The sequence below is a fragment of the Bactrocera tryoni genome, chromosome 3 (assembly GCF_016617805.1).
Source record: "Bactrocera tryoni isolate S06 chromosome 3, CSIRO_BtryS06_freeze2, whole genome shotgun sequence".
In the NCBI taxonomy this organism is placed as follows: Eukaryota; Metazoa; Arthropoda; class Insecta; order Diptera; family Tephritidae; genus Bactrocera; species Bactrocera tryoni.
The window spans coordinates 26,358,740-26,372,395 of NC_052501.1; the positions used below are offsets into that span (position 1 = coordinate 26,358,740).

General features: G+C 36.8%; 1 protein-coding gene across 11 annotated transcripts in view; it reads right to left on the reverse strand.

Moving 5' to 3' along the window:
• Positions 1-12,765: 12,765 nt before the first annotated feature.
• The window catches only part of LOC120771486 (potassium channel subfamily T member 2), an 81,774-nt gene continuing 80,883 nt past the window's right edge, over positions 12,766-13,656 (reverse strand). For 9 of the 11 annotated variants that reach the window (XM_040099534.1, XM_040099533.1, XM_040099529.1 and 6 more), the window contains one exon: positions 12,766-13,625. In XM_040099534.1, the coding sequence (XP_039955468.1) occupies positions 13,335-13,625 (291 nt within the window). In that variant the 3' untranslated portion in view covers positions 12,766-13,334. The remainder of the gene's footprint in view (positions 13,626-13,656) is intronic. The other 2 variants (XM_040099535.1, XM_040099526.1) reach the window with 1 other exon arrangement.

The window sequence follows — 13,656 nt, forward strand, 5'->3', positions numbered from 1 at the left end:
ATATAAATATATATGTATGAGTATGTATGTGTTCGATATATATTTTTCGGTAAATCTAAGTAATAAAGAGAAATACATATCCACATATGAATTTGTATTCCAATCGAGGTTCCCTAATTTTTTAAAGAAACTTGAAATTTAATTTTTAGTATCATCATATCGAAAAAACATTCTTTGGCATTTATTTTTTGAAGATTATTTTATTTAAATGCGTGCTATGTCTCAGAACCCTCCGTTGACACCAATTTTCTGTGATTCGTTCAAGCATTTCGACTGGTAACTGCCGAAAGACACGCGTGATGTTTTGCTCCGAGGCCTGAGACGAAGCAGGACTGTTCGCATAGACTTCACATACATATAGTATATCTATAGGAAAAAGTCTAGTGGTGTGATATCATACATTCTTGGTGGCCAATCTAAATAAATCCATTGTTTGAGACAATGTGTGGGAAGTGGCTTCGTCTTGTTGATACCAAATGTCACCGATACTACGAACTTCAATTTCAGGCATCAAATAGTCGGTTATCATGGCGCGGTAATGCTCGCCATTGACGGTTACGTTCTCACCGGCATCATTTTTGAAGAAATATGGACCGATGATTCGACCGACCCACAAGCTACACCAAAATTTGGCTCGAAAACGTGAGACTCCTTGAAACTGATGTCGCTTGGGAAGGCCGAGCGATTTCATTTCTTGCACAAGCTGTATTTTGTGCGCTTTCAATTTAAGATCTCGATATGTCAGTGTTGTTGCGAATGGCACGGAACCAACTCTCCACGGTCGTCTTATGCACTCACAACTACGGCTGCAATATTTTCTGCACTGTGTGCTGGACTTCGGAGATCGATTAATGTACGTATGTATAAGTGTTCGTCTGTCCGATCGACCGGACAGTCCCTAAGTTAATCATAATATCGCACTCAAAATTTTCCACACTTCTTTCCAACTCCAAAAAAGCTGCTTATTTAGAACCACCGATATCGTTCCACTCTAGAATATATCTGCTAAACCAACTTATTAAAGAAATTTAAGTTCATGTTTGGAAAACTGTTTTATTTGTTGAGCGGCCGATCAAAATCAAGTTTTTGTTTGCAAAACTTTTTTCGAAATTTTATATAGAATAACGGATAAGGCAGAGCTACGATCTACGAACATATCTTTCAAACGGGATCATTATAGCATATAGCTGCAATACAAAATCAGAAGACGCACCGCTACTAAGAGCATTCTCTTTCATTGAGGTCAGCATTCAGTCCTATAGCAGAGCGGTATTCTTAATGTGCGATTGCGAGACTCTACTGACCTAGAATAAAACGTAGGAGATCTATTGAACTACTTGCTTACTGAACATTTTTCAATAGAAATTCATGCTGTAATGCTAAATATCCAGGGGAACGCAAACGTTTGAAAGAAAGAAGGTGAGATGGAAAAATCTAGACACTTCTTCTCCATTGTCTAGCTTTCGGCGAACTATAAGACATAACCGAAACTGACATTAGGGACAATAAGAAATTTGTGATAGGCTCAAAGAGCTTTGTCGATTTCTGAGGGTCTCTATTATATATTAGTTTAAGCACCACAACGGACCGGCATTCTTAGCTGTCCCGGTGACAATCCTGTTGACCTCTTTACATAACCTGTTCAACATTTACGTCAAAAAATGGGGCTAGGAAGAAATAGCAAAACGTAACCGTTGAATGAAAAGTTTTACGTATTATGTATTTGATATAAGAAATGCTTCGTGACGAGTATTATTTTTCTAATCATTCTTCGGAACATCATTATTTGTTGGATTGTTTCTACTTCTCTTCTTCCTATTTACTGGACACCGCTGAGTTTACAAAAGCGCGCGAGTATTTCTTTTTTTCGATGTTTGGCGCCAATTGGAGATTCCAAGTGTAGCAAAGATCTTCTCCAGCTGGTCTTCCTTTTACTCTGCTTCCCCCGTTACTAAAGACTTTTTATTTATTCGGATGATATGACCTAGCCAGCGTAGCCACTGTATTTAAATGACTGTACTATACCGATGTCGTCGTATATTTCGTACAGGTCATCGTTCCATCGGAAAAGTCCTTGCCCATCTTGACGGAGCTTCTGGTATTACTCAACGTCAGTTTAAACAGCCGTACTAGTTTTGCAGGGATTAAGACATCGCGGCATAAAGGCAGCTCCTTTTCGTGCTATCAAAGACAGCTTTGAAATCGACGAAAAGGTGGTGAGTGTTGATTCTCTTTTCATGGGTCTTTTCCAAGATATGGCACATGGTAAATATCTGGTCAGTTGTTGATTTTCCAAGTCTAAAGCTACAGTGCTACTACTTCAGGGTTGGACAATGGAACGTCTGCTCCATCTTTATCGGGCCCACATGTGTTTTATTTATAATTTTAGTATGATTCGGGTATTAGTCTACAAGAGTATACTCCGGTCTTGAAACCTTCTGTTAGTCGCCGCAACTTTTCGTACAATTTTCAAGCATAATCCCTGCTGACCAGGATGTCAAGTTCTTCAAACTCATGCATATCGGCCTCTCTCTTTTTTTGCCTGCAAATGTGTCTCGCTTCCCCTCTTAACTCTCGGTATCTATCCCATCCCACACGTGTTGTGGTCGATTGTAACGTTGCGAGTCTTGCAAATGCTAGACAATGAAATGCTTTGATGTTTCGATCTCACCTTTCTCCATACAAGCCGAAGCTTCTTTTAAGGGGTGAAATCTTCAAAGATTTTGTGAAAATTTCAAAAGAATATATTTCAAGCTCGCCATTAAGACGTCGTTTCCGTCAGGAAAATGTGCCTCCGAATTGACAGCAGAACTTCTAGCAGGATCATCAAGAGTAAAAAAAAAGTACGTATTTTAATTAAGACCATAAACAGGGTATTGGACGAAAGGAAAATAAAACAAGTAAAAATTATATTTTTGATAGCTGTCTTTACAAAAATGCAAATTTTGGTCATAATTTCTAGATGCTATTGTTTTTACTTAGTTGTAATTCAAAAATCCTACATTCGAGTCCTTGTAATTTATATTTCAAATTCTCATTAAGATCAGTTGAGTAGCTCGCGAGAACTACAGAGTTTTTAGAGAAACGCGTTTAAAGTTTTAAGTGATTATATAGCGGAAGTCGAGACTGCTGCTTTTTAAGATTGTATTTCAAAAATTGGTTACTCGGATCAACTAGAGATCAATAGTAGTTTGCTCAACCTTCCCAATCGATACGAAATCGTACAGGAATAAATAAATACACGCGCATGTAGGAAACTTCAATGAATATTTTTATTTAATTTAATTCTTTTTTTCATATATGCATGTATGTATACTTCAAATTACATTTTAATCGCTATCAATTAAAATTTAGTTTTCTCAAATTTGGTTTTCAATTGCATTTTGTAGATTTACAACTTTAACGTGTTGTTACTGCTTATTTGTATTTGTATTTGTATTTTTGTTTGTGTTTTTGCTTTTTGTTTTTTTTTTTGTGTTTATGCTTTTCTTGAGATGAACTATGTAGAATGTTACAGTTACAGCGGCAACAATTACAGTTACTTATGACTTCAACATTTTATTGCACTTTTTCATTTTGTTTTCTTACATCCTGCTTCTTGATGCTTTATGATATATAGTATATTCTAGTTTCATTTAAATATAACAGTAAATATAATTAACTAGTTTATTCATATGCTTATGAATTTATGTTATATTCATTATTTAACAGCTATTTTTTACATTATACAATTTGTTAAGCGTAAGGGCCTAATGTGCTGTATGAAAATGCAAAGTAAAAATGGCGGAAAATATGGGCGTGTTCATACAACGAATGGCGTCCAAAGCGCCAATTGGTGCTAAGGTACTTAAATGAGTTTCTTTAAATCCTAAAATTAAACTAAGAAATATATTTTTGGTTTTGATCTGTTATTTTCTACTTTTATATCATTTTAGCGCTTTTTGAATTTTAAAAATGGAAAAAAAGAAACTTCGCGTGTTGAAAAAATATTACTTTTTGAAGAGAAAAAATGCAGTTGAAGCTAAAACTTGACCTGATTATGAGTTTCCGGACACTACCCCATAAAAATCAACCATCAAGGATTGTTATTCTAAATTAAGACGTTGTTGAATGAGCACCGAAGACGGTGAACGCAAAGGACGCCCAAAAGCGGTTACTAGAAACGAAAGCATCAACATCATCACAAGTTTTGGATGACCATAAATGAAAGTTGTTTGAGATAGCAATCACTCTAAAGATATCAACTGAATGTGCACATCATTCACAAATATTAGGGTAAAGAAAACTCTTTGGAAAGGGGGTGCCGCTCGAGCTCACACTTGAACAAAAACAATGACGAGTTGATGATTCGAAGCAGTCTTTGAAGATGTCCAAGCAAAATAAGCCCGAGTTTGAAAATGGATGAATCATGACTGCACCATTTCGCTCCGAAGTCCAATCGAGAGTCATCCGAGTGAACTGCACATGATGAACTCGCTCCAAAGTGTGGAAAAAGGCAACACTCTCTGTATTTTGGGATGCGCAATGAATAATTTTTATAGACTACCTTGAAAAAGGAAGAGCCATCAACAGCGACTATTACAAAGCATTATCGCAGCGTTTGAAGGACGAAATCGCCGAAAAACGGCTGCTTTTGATGAAAACAGAAATGCTATTTCATATCAAGACAAAGCTCCGTGTCTCAAGTCAGTGGAAACGATGGCAAAAATCCTTGAATCGGGCTTCGAATTTCTTCTACATCCACCGTATTCTCCAGATCTGCTCCTCAGCGACTATTTCCAGTTCTCAGATCTCAAAAGAATGCTCAGATATGGGGAAAAATTTTTGTCTAATGAAGAGGTGATTGTCGAAACTGAAGTCTATTTTCCAGCAAAGGACAACTCGTAGTACCAAAATGGTATTGAAAAGTTGGATGGTCTCTATTATCAGTGCCAAAAAAATATGTTTTAGTATAGTAGGCCGAGGACCTTTTAATTAAACGTATTTTTTAATACTATAATTTAATTATAGTCCCATTGCTATCAGACTAAAGGAGTATACTAGCATAGTTTTGAAAAAATGGAAATTCTTTTCTATACTTTATTAGTTGGCGTATTCAAAAAATATCTCTCAAAAAGATTTTTTAAAATTCAATTTATTTCATAATTTGTAGTCGTTTTATTGTCGACGACCAAACTTTAAGGGATCGTCTCAGTGTGAAGTTTTCGAAAAATCGATTTCTTTTTGTTGCATTGTCGGATAGAATACACTTCAATAAATATTCTCTCAAATTTTGAAATCAAAATTCTAGGTATTACGTTCGCTACCACGTTTCTTGTAGAAAGGCAACAGAATGGGGAACGCTACAACTCCAATCTTTAAACGCGTTTTTCCCAGAATGGTGTTTTTCAAAATGGTTATCGCCCTCAAAGGAAGAGTTTTGAAGATATCTAGTTCCAATGTGGAGAGAACACTTTTAGTCATTCTCTATCGCGCTATGAACGCTCTTTTTTTTAAATCTTCCTAATTTTTTCAACGAAAAACTGTCGAAAAATAGAGCCCAATTCGATACTTTGTATGTTAAAAAACTTTTGCCATATTAAAAAAAAACTCGGCGTGCAGCCAAATCCAGTGCAAGTGACAAACAGCGTTTTTAACTCTGAAAGGAGAGAAGACGACGGTTATAAATAGAAGCAGGACGGAATGGATATATACATGTTCGCAAAACAACAGTCGAGGGAACAAGCGTTTGAACTCTGGTAAGATCGGTGGATAAGACAGTACAAAGGCAGATAGACTGCTAAAATTATGAAGGATGCAGAGATGTGGTACAGTGGGAGGTGAAACTAATACATAACATACTTCCTTCCTGATTACTAGTATTTTCGAGAATACTTTACAACATGGGATAAACAAAAAGTCCAACGTGTATTTATGGCGACGAACCATGACGAGACGAAGAAAATCAAACATTCTTTGAGCGTCGTCGATGCAAAGAAGCACGAATAACTTTAGAAAACATGACACGGCAAATAAAGACGAAAAGTTTAGAGGACAAAGTGATGACAGGCAGCAAATTTCATCATTCATTTCAATGTGTACTACAGACTAAAATACAAGTGCTTAGGAGAGCTATTTGTGTTGATTACAGTAACCTAAAATATTCTTGCCTAGCAAAATATCGAATTAAAACGAGAACATTTCCGAGCGACTATTTTCTACAACTTTCGACGTACAATAACTCTTCAATTGTGCACAGATGAACTTAAATCAAGTTTTGACAATGAAACTCCTTGAAGGACCAGTGTCCATCGTTGGTATGGTGAATTCAATAGTAGTCGTAGATCGCTCTAAGAGGGATTTCGTGAAGGTCGTCCTAAATCAGTTGTTGCAGAAGCAATTGATGTACGTACAAAATAGTTTAACGGTTCAACGTTTTGCGACAACTGAAGAGGCGGCTGATACGTTCAAAATCCTTGTTTTGGAGATACCTCAATCAGAGTGTCAAAAGTACTTCGACAATTGGTTACAACGAATGCAAAAGTGTATAGGTTTTAAAGCAGAATATTTTGAAAAACAATTGACCTTCCCAGAAGCATTGCTTCGCTTTATTGGCTCTTGAAAAGTTCCAAGAAGATTCAACGTTTTCGAGCCAAATTTTATTTAGCGATGAAGCCTATTCCTGGCTAATGCTTATTTAAAACAGCGGTTTGGTGTGGGTTGTGGATTTCCAAAAATTAAGCCGGTGAGAACGTAACTGCCAAAAGATGAAAGATCTGAGACGTAGGCACGGCTAACATTTGAAAGAGATAATCTTCAAAAAATTAATTAAAGAATCTGGTTTCGAATGATAATAAACATTCTCAATTAAAGTGTGTTTTTTTTAAGAAAGTAGGGCACTCGAAATTTATCATCCTTTTATGATTTTGTGTCTTCTAATTAATTTAAACATTTTTTTGAACTTAATTTTGCTGAAAATATTTCAACTGTGTTATCTTAAATTTTGGGAAAAATTATAAATTGTTTTCGCAGTTAAAAGGAGAGCTGGCAAATTTATGCAAAACACTTCATATAGTCAAACAGAAAATTTCTCCCTGCATAGTGCTATATTTCGACTTTGTCAGTGATCAAATTAACAATTTTTTGCTTATTGAAAACAACAGTTTTTCTCCAACACGTATTCTAATTGCGCTTATCAACTTTATATATATACATATGCAACAGTGCTAAATATTCTAATACAATATTATATACAATATATAATACGTCTTAACTTAATAGCTAATTTATTTACGGGTGCTCATATACTTAATTTGTTTTAATAAAGTTAATCTAAGGCTAATATACTCGTATGCATTTAAGTCTAGTGAATTTACTTAAAATTTGTTTGAGAACGTGTAAGGCCTTATGAATAAATATAGGAGCAACTACATATGTACATACATGTACTCATATACCTAACCTTCATTACGCGATACTTTGCAGCTTCGAACTTCAGCTTCGAACTGTCACAGCAGTCAATAGTTTTAGCTCGCGACCCTCACTTATGCCTAATAAAATTCATTTTCTAAAGTTTCGTTTCTAGCAGTTTACTTACAGTTTTTGTAATAGATTTAGTTTCTTTTTTTAAATGAAATTTTACACAATTCAGAATTTGTTAGTTTTGGATCTAGACTTATAAATAGCTCTTCTTCGCCTTGTGTCAGCTTGTTTTCATTTTACAAATTTATTCTCCGTTTATATCGTCCCTAATTCACTAATCTCAATTCTTGTAAAGCATTAATAGTATACCAAAGCGTTTATCAGTTTTACTAAAATGTTTCAATTCTCTCTTAGCATAACCTACAGACGTACCTAATTCTTGCACATTCAATACTCATCTACTATATTTGTATATATGTACAGTCTTATAGATCTACTTTTTTTATTAAGTTGTCTAAAACTATCTTCATGACGCCAATTATTTGGTATTTAGCTACAATTATGCTACATTATATACTATTGGTGCTTGTACATACATTTCCATGTACTTAGAAGTGTCTAAAATAATTTACTAAGAAATATCTTTTTTTTAATTATCTCAATTAAAATTGAAAATTGACATTATTTAATTTTATAAAGTGTTATTATATAATATGCGACTTGTAATCTGCATAGATAGTTGAAAGAAAACAATAATGTCGTTTAACGAGTTAAAACGAACAGAATACAATGAGTAGACGAGTCAATTAGATGGAACAATTAAGATCTCATTTAACTGGATAGCTGGGCTTCGAGGGAGCTTGGCAGCGCTAAACTACCATCGATGCTTGCGCTCTTTTTGGCCTGGCCCTTGATCGTAAGAGATACAGTAAGCTCAGTAAGCTATAACTCTATCGGTGTACACGCTGTAAGAAAGCGAACCTTACCGGATGTCAAAAACTACCGTCGTCCGTTTTACAAAGTAAAGATCTCTTCCGTTCTTGAGGTCGCTAACGCTTGGTGGCAGGGAGTGGCAGGAGGGAAGAGGTCCTAGGCCTCATATTAGACTCAATCTTACGGTGGAATATGCACATGGAATTAAAAAGTGGTTTAAACTGTCCAGAGCCACTACGGTCCTTATGATTTGCAGATACCTAGCCGGTAGATCCAGGGGCTGCAATTCAGGTATCATCAGATCACTGTATACCATGATCATAAGACCTATTGTCACTTATGGAGCAGTTGCTTGGGCATCGAAGGCAACGCAGTTCCATGCTCGACCTACGACTGAGAGGTAGTACTATCCAGTTGAACACTGAAGGCTCCAAAAAATATCAGAAGGCATGGGAACAAGCATCGCGGGACCGCATACCGAACTATCCAACTAATGGGATGTTTTCCGATCATGTTTGAAACAGAAGTCTTTGGTGTCTGTCAGTGTACAGGCAACAGGAATGCGCCACGCCAATTATTACTGGGTGGTTACAACTTGGTAAAGTTTAGAGATATAATCGACCTCCACCGAGACAAATTCCGTTCCCTAGGATCTTTCTACGTGAACAGGGATCACATCACCTCGGTCGAGCCCTGCAAACTCCTGGAATTATTCAGAGTGGCTGACCTTTGTGATCATATATGATATAGCAGAGGGCACAATAGACCACACGTCACAAAATCTCAATTATTTGCCAGTTGCAGAAGCTGTATGGAAAAAGACGAAATGGAATGAGTTCAACACTTCCTTGTTACTTGTGCCTCATTTGTGAGATCAAGGCTTAAATACTTGGTAGCTCATACTTTTAGATATCAAACCGAGCTGATGGGAGTAGAAATTAAATGCCTAACCAAATTTGTATTTTGGCTATAAGTTGCGTTTCCGATATAGTTGTTTTATATTTAAGAATTTACAAAGGACTACATAGGACTGTCCAAATGCGACCCTGAATCAGAAAACGCACCTGACCTAAACTAATATTACTTTGATTAACACTACTCCTGAGCTTTCCTTACTGAACTGGCGAGGTACAAAAACTATTGTGCTTTCGCAGTGAAACTATTGCCCAAGGCGCCAAACTGAACCAGCTAAACGTAAATAAACCAGACTATAAGCTCCAAAGGTTACATAGATAGAAGGTATACTCACCAAAAGGGACTATTTACTTTTGGTGAGTATACCTTCTAGACGTAGATGAAGAAGAGGTTTTGTAGGGACGGAGAATACTGCCTCTATCTAAACCGTGTGTCCACTACAGACAGCAGAGCAGGAGCGATTGTATACTTCAATGATCTCTTTTTTTGTCCGCACAAGTAGCATCTTCCAAGCGGAAGTACTAGGTGTACATAGAGAAAGCCTAAGGAGTTCTATTGAATAATTACGGGAGAATACGCAAAGCAACCTTAATCATGGATTGCCAGACGGCTATTATCACTATTAGATTCACTCCACTTGTCCATATTTTGGGTTCCAGGGCACAGGGACATTTTCGGCAACGAAACTGCAGACAAGTTGACCCAGCTAGGAGCCACTGTGGACGAATCCCAGGCGGAGTCAATACCATGCTCGCTGGAAAAGATCAATAGTGAACTTTATATACATTTTGAACAAATAACCTAAACAAACTGCAAGACAGCAAAGCAGAAATGGCACAAATATGACACGAATAGAACCAATATCAGACTTACAGCTACTATATTGGGCCACTGGCCCATCATGTGCTAATTACTATAGAAAGAATAACGGTTTCTATCGCTCCCTTAATAGTTCTTGTTAACAAGTCAGTAGAACACATTACATTTGCGATTAGACAGCATGATCCCAAAGGGTCCGAAATCGACGAAAGGCTTATGTCTATTAGCGCCGTAATTTCGTTAATAGAAAAGTTATATTCAATTCGAATTTGTGGTGTCAGGAAATAAAGCAACGGAAAAGTAAATATCTTAATTGCTACCGATATTATTATAAATACAGTTATATCGGATGTTTTCTACTTACATTCTAGTAACTTACATTATAGTTTGTTTTGTGCTTTGGCTATTATTATTTCACCATTTGTTTGTACAATTTGATAACATGGTTTTTATAATGATTTTTTATTTTTTTTTTAAGAACCTTGTGATTTTCTATAATTTTTTTTTATAAATTTTTATATAAATAAATAAACATTCAAAAATAAACACATATTTTTTATTATAAATAAAGTTTGTATGAAAATAGTCTAACGGTTGTGAAAATAATGTGACGTATTTTGGTTCCTTTTGGTATCTGTTAGAGATTTTAATTATGTTTTTGGGAGAATTATGTAGTTTTCTAGTGGAAAATGTGCTATGATGATTCTACTACAGTCTCAGAAGCGAATTCGAATTACTGTGCTACTAAAGGTTGTTAACTGTTGAGCAATACCAAAAGCTCCGTAAAGATCGGGAAGGACCTCTACAAACCGTTCGATACCAAACGAGGTTTTAGATAAGGCGACTCCCTTTTGTGCGACTTATTCAATCTACTCTTGGAGAAAATAATTCGTGTTGCAGAACTAAATAGAGAAGGTGCCATCTTCTATAAGAGTGTAGAGCGGTTGTGGTTGTTAACTGCTTCCAGTGGTACATATATAGGATATTCTTCATAGCTCTTATACTTGTATATGGATGGAGGCAGTAGCGGATCTATGAGTTATTGCTGGAGGACTTTGCCTTCCAAAATATTTTTAATTTTGATGTTAGTTGATAAATTCCTCTGTATAGGAATGAAATTTCTCCAATTGTGGGGTTCAGGCAGCTAAAACGAGTGGTTTTTGAGACCTAGAACATTGTGGATCCGCCACTGGATGGAGGTGTTACTATTGTGAGAAACATCAACTTCAACTATAGTTCCAAAAACGTGATTAAAAATAAAATTCTCTGCCTAGTGCTGGAGCACGCTTACATAATTTTTTGCCCTTTTGGGCTCTTTGGCCCATGCGAATTCAGACTAAATTTTCGTATGTGTGCACTCAGTTATCGCCTTGTTGTGTTGCGGGCTAACTAAAATATAGACTGTTGCCGTTCCAGAATATATATCTAAGTAGCTGGCCGTTTGAAGAAGTAAGCGCAAGTTGTGGACTTGAAAAGTGGTTCCTTTGTATGGAAGTTGTATTACAAGTTAATTTTTGAAAACGAATATTAGTTTACTAATGTCTACTCTACGCCCGTGAGGATTAGGTGTACACCAGGGACGGATCCATAGAGGGTTTGTCTGTCAAACATGCTCCAAATTCCAAGACTGAGGATTCGGTAATAATTAGAGACTGACGCAATGACAAAGAAGTGCGCGTAGTGTCAAAAATATTGCTGCCGCTAGCGCTTCAATTGAGGAAGACCCAAATCAGTCTCTCACACGTCGTTCTCAAGCGTCTGTGACGTCGTTGTGGTGAGTTTAGCGAAAAGCTCTTAGCCTACATCTTTACAAGATTAAATTGATGCAAGTACTGAAGCCATTTGACCATCGGAATCGTCGTATGTTCGTTAATTGGGCTGAGTAACAAGCTGAAAATGATCCGCATTTTCATCGAAAAATCATCTTCAACGAGAAGGCTCAATTCTGGCTTAATGCCTTCGTCAACAAGCAAAATATGCGTTATAGGTCAGGCAGCAGCCCACACGTATTCCATGAGTCGTCATTGCATACCGAAAAAATTAGTGTTTGGTGCGGTTTGTGGGTTGACGACGTCATTGGGCCGTACTTCTTCCATGATGATCAAGACCGGCACGTTACTATGAATGGGAATAACTACCGCTCCCTGAATTGAATGATATGGACTTGGACAATATGTGTTTCCAACAGGACGGCGCCATAAGCCACTCTTCTCTACGCTCGTGAGGGTTAGGTGCGTACCAGCAGTGGATCCACGAGGTTTTTAGGTATCAAACAGGTCCACAAATCAGAGTGTGATAATTCGGAATAATAAATGACTGACAAAAAGTTATTATGAATTTCTTTACAACGTTTAAGCCTTAGAGAGCGTATTGGAAATGCTTGCCTGTAGTCGGATGTTTTAACATCTTAACCTCGATGAGCAATATTCTTTTATAGCACCCCCGCGCGAAGAAAATTTTGGATCCGCTACTGGTGAAGGTAAGTGGGTACCGAATTTTGGTTAGGACACCCCAAATTTAGATAGATAAATAAATAATCAACTACAGATCTTACAAAGCAAAAAAATAAATATTTTTCAAAATAAATCAAAATATATTTTTTAAACAAAATTTTCGAGAAAATTATCTAAAGAATTATAATTTTATTACCTAATAAATAAATAGGTATTATTGGTAATTAAAAATTATCTACAAACTCAAGAATATATGTATATTCAATATTGTACATTCACAATGCATGTAATACATATTTATAATGAAATAACTTTAGGCTTACCCTAGTACTACAATTGAACGAGTCACATTATTTACAGCTGATCAGCTGATCACTACAAACGAAACTTAAGCTAAGTGATTAGATATACATACATATACTATATATTTTGAAATCGTTGCACGTTTAACGCATTTGCATACGACCACCTGACGTCCGATTCGGCAATATTAAGCGTTTTCCCACTTACGCTACAATTAATAATCTATACATATGTACATGATGTGCGAAACTACTTTGTTGCTATCTCTGCTGCAGTTAACTACGTACGTGCTTCGGTGTGTAAGCTGTGTTCGCCTAACTACTCGTCTTTTGCTTTGGACTCCGCTGCAGTAACGATAGCCGACACTCGTGGCATTGTGACGTCATCGCGATCGTCACGTCGTGTTGACGTTTAGACGTCTTAGCACCGCTCCGATTTCTACTTATATTATATCCATTTATTTTTCTTCGATATCGACGAGCGGAGTCTGCGACCCCACATAAGGTTGTATCATACAATTGTCCCTTGTAAATGTTGCGGTGATTGCATTGGTCCGGATTGTTGTGAATCCTGTTGTGGCACTTGTAGCGGTGAATTGTTGTTACTCGATGTGGGTGATGCGCCCAAATCGGCAGTATTGATGGCCAGTGATGAGCCGCCGCAAAGCGTGGCACCACCTAACGCCGAGGGATTAATACCACCGCCGGGACCACCGGCCACTATGCAGGGTACACCTAGTATGGGTGTTGGTTCTTCGGGTGGTGTGACCTGATATTGAAAGTACAAAGAGTTAGGTGTGGACTATTAAGGCGGTATAATAAATATGATAGTG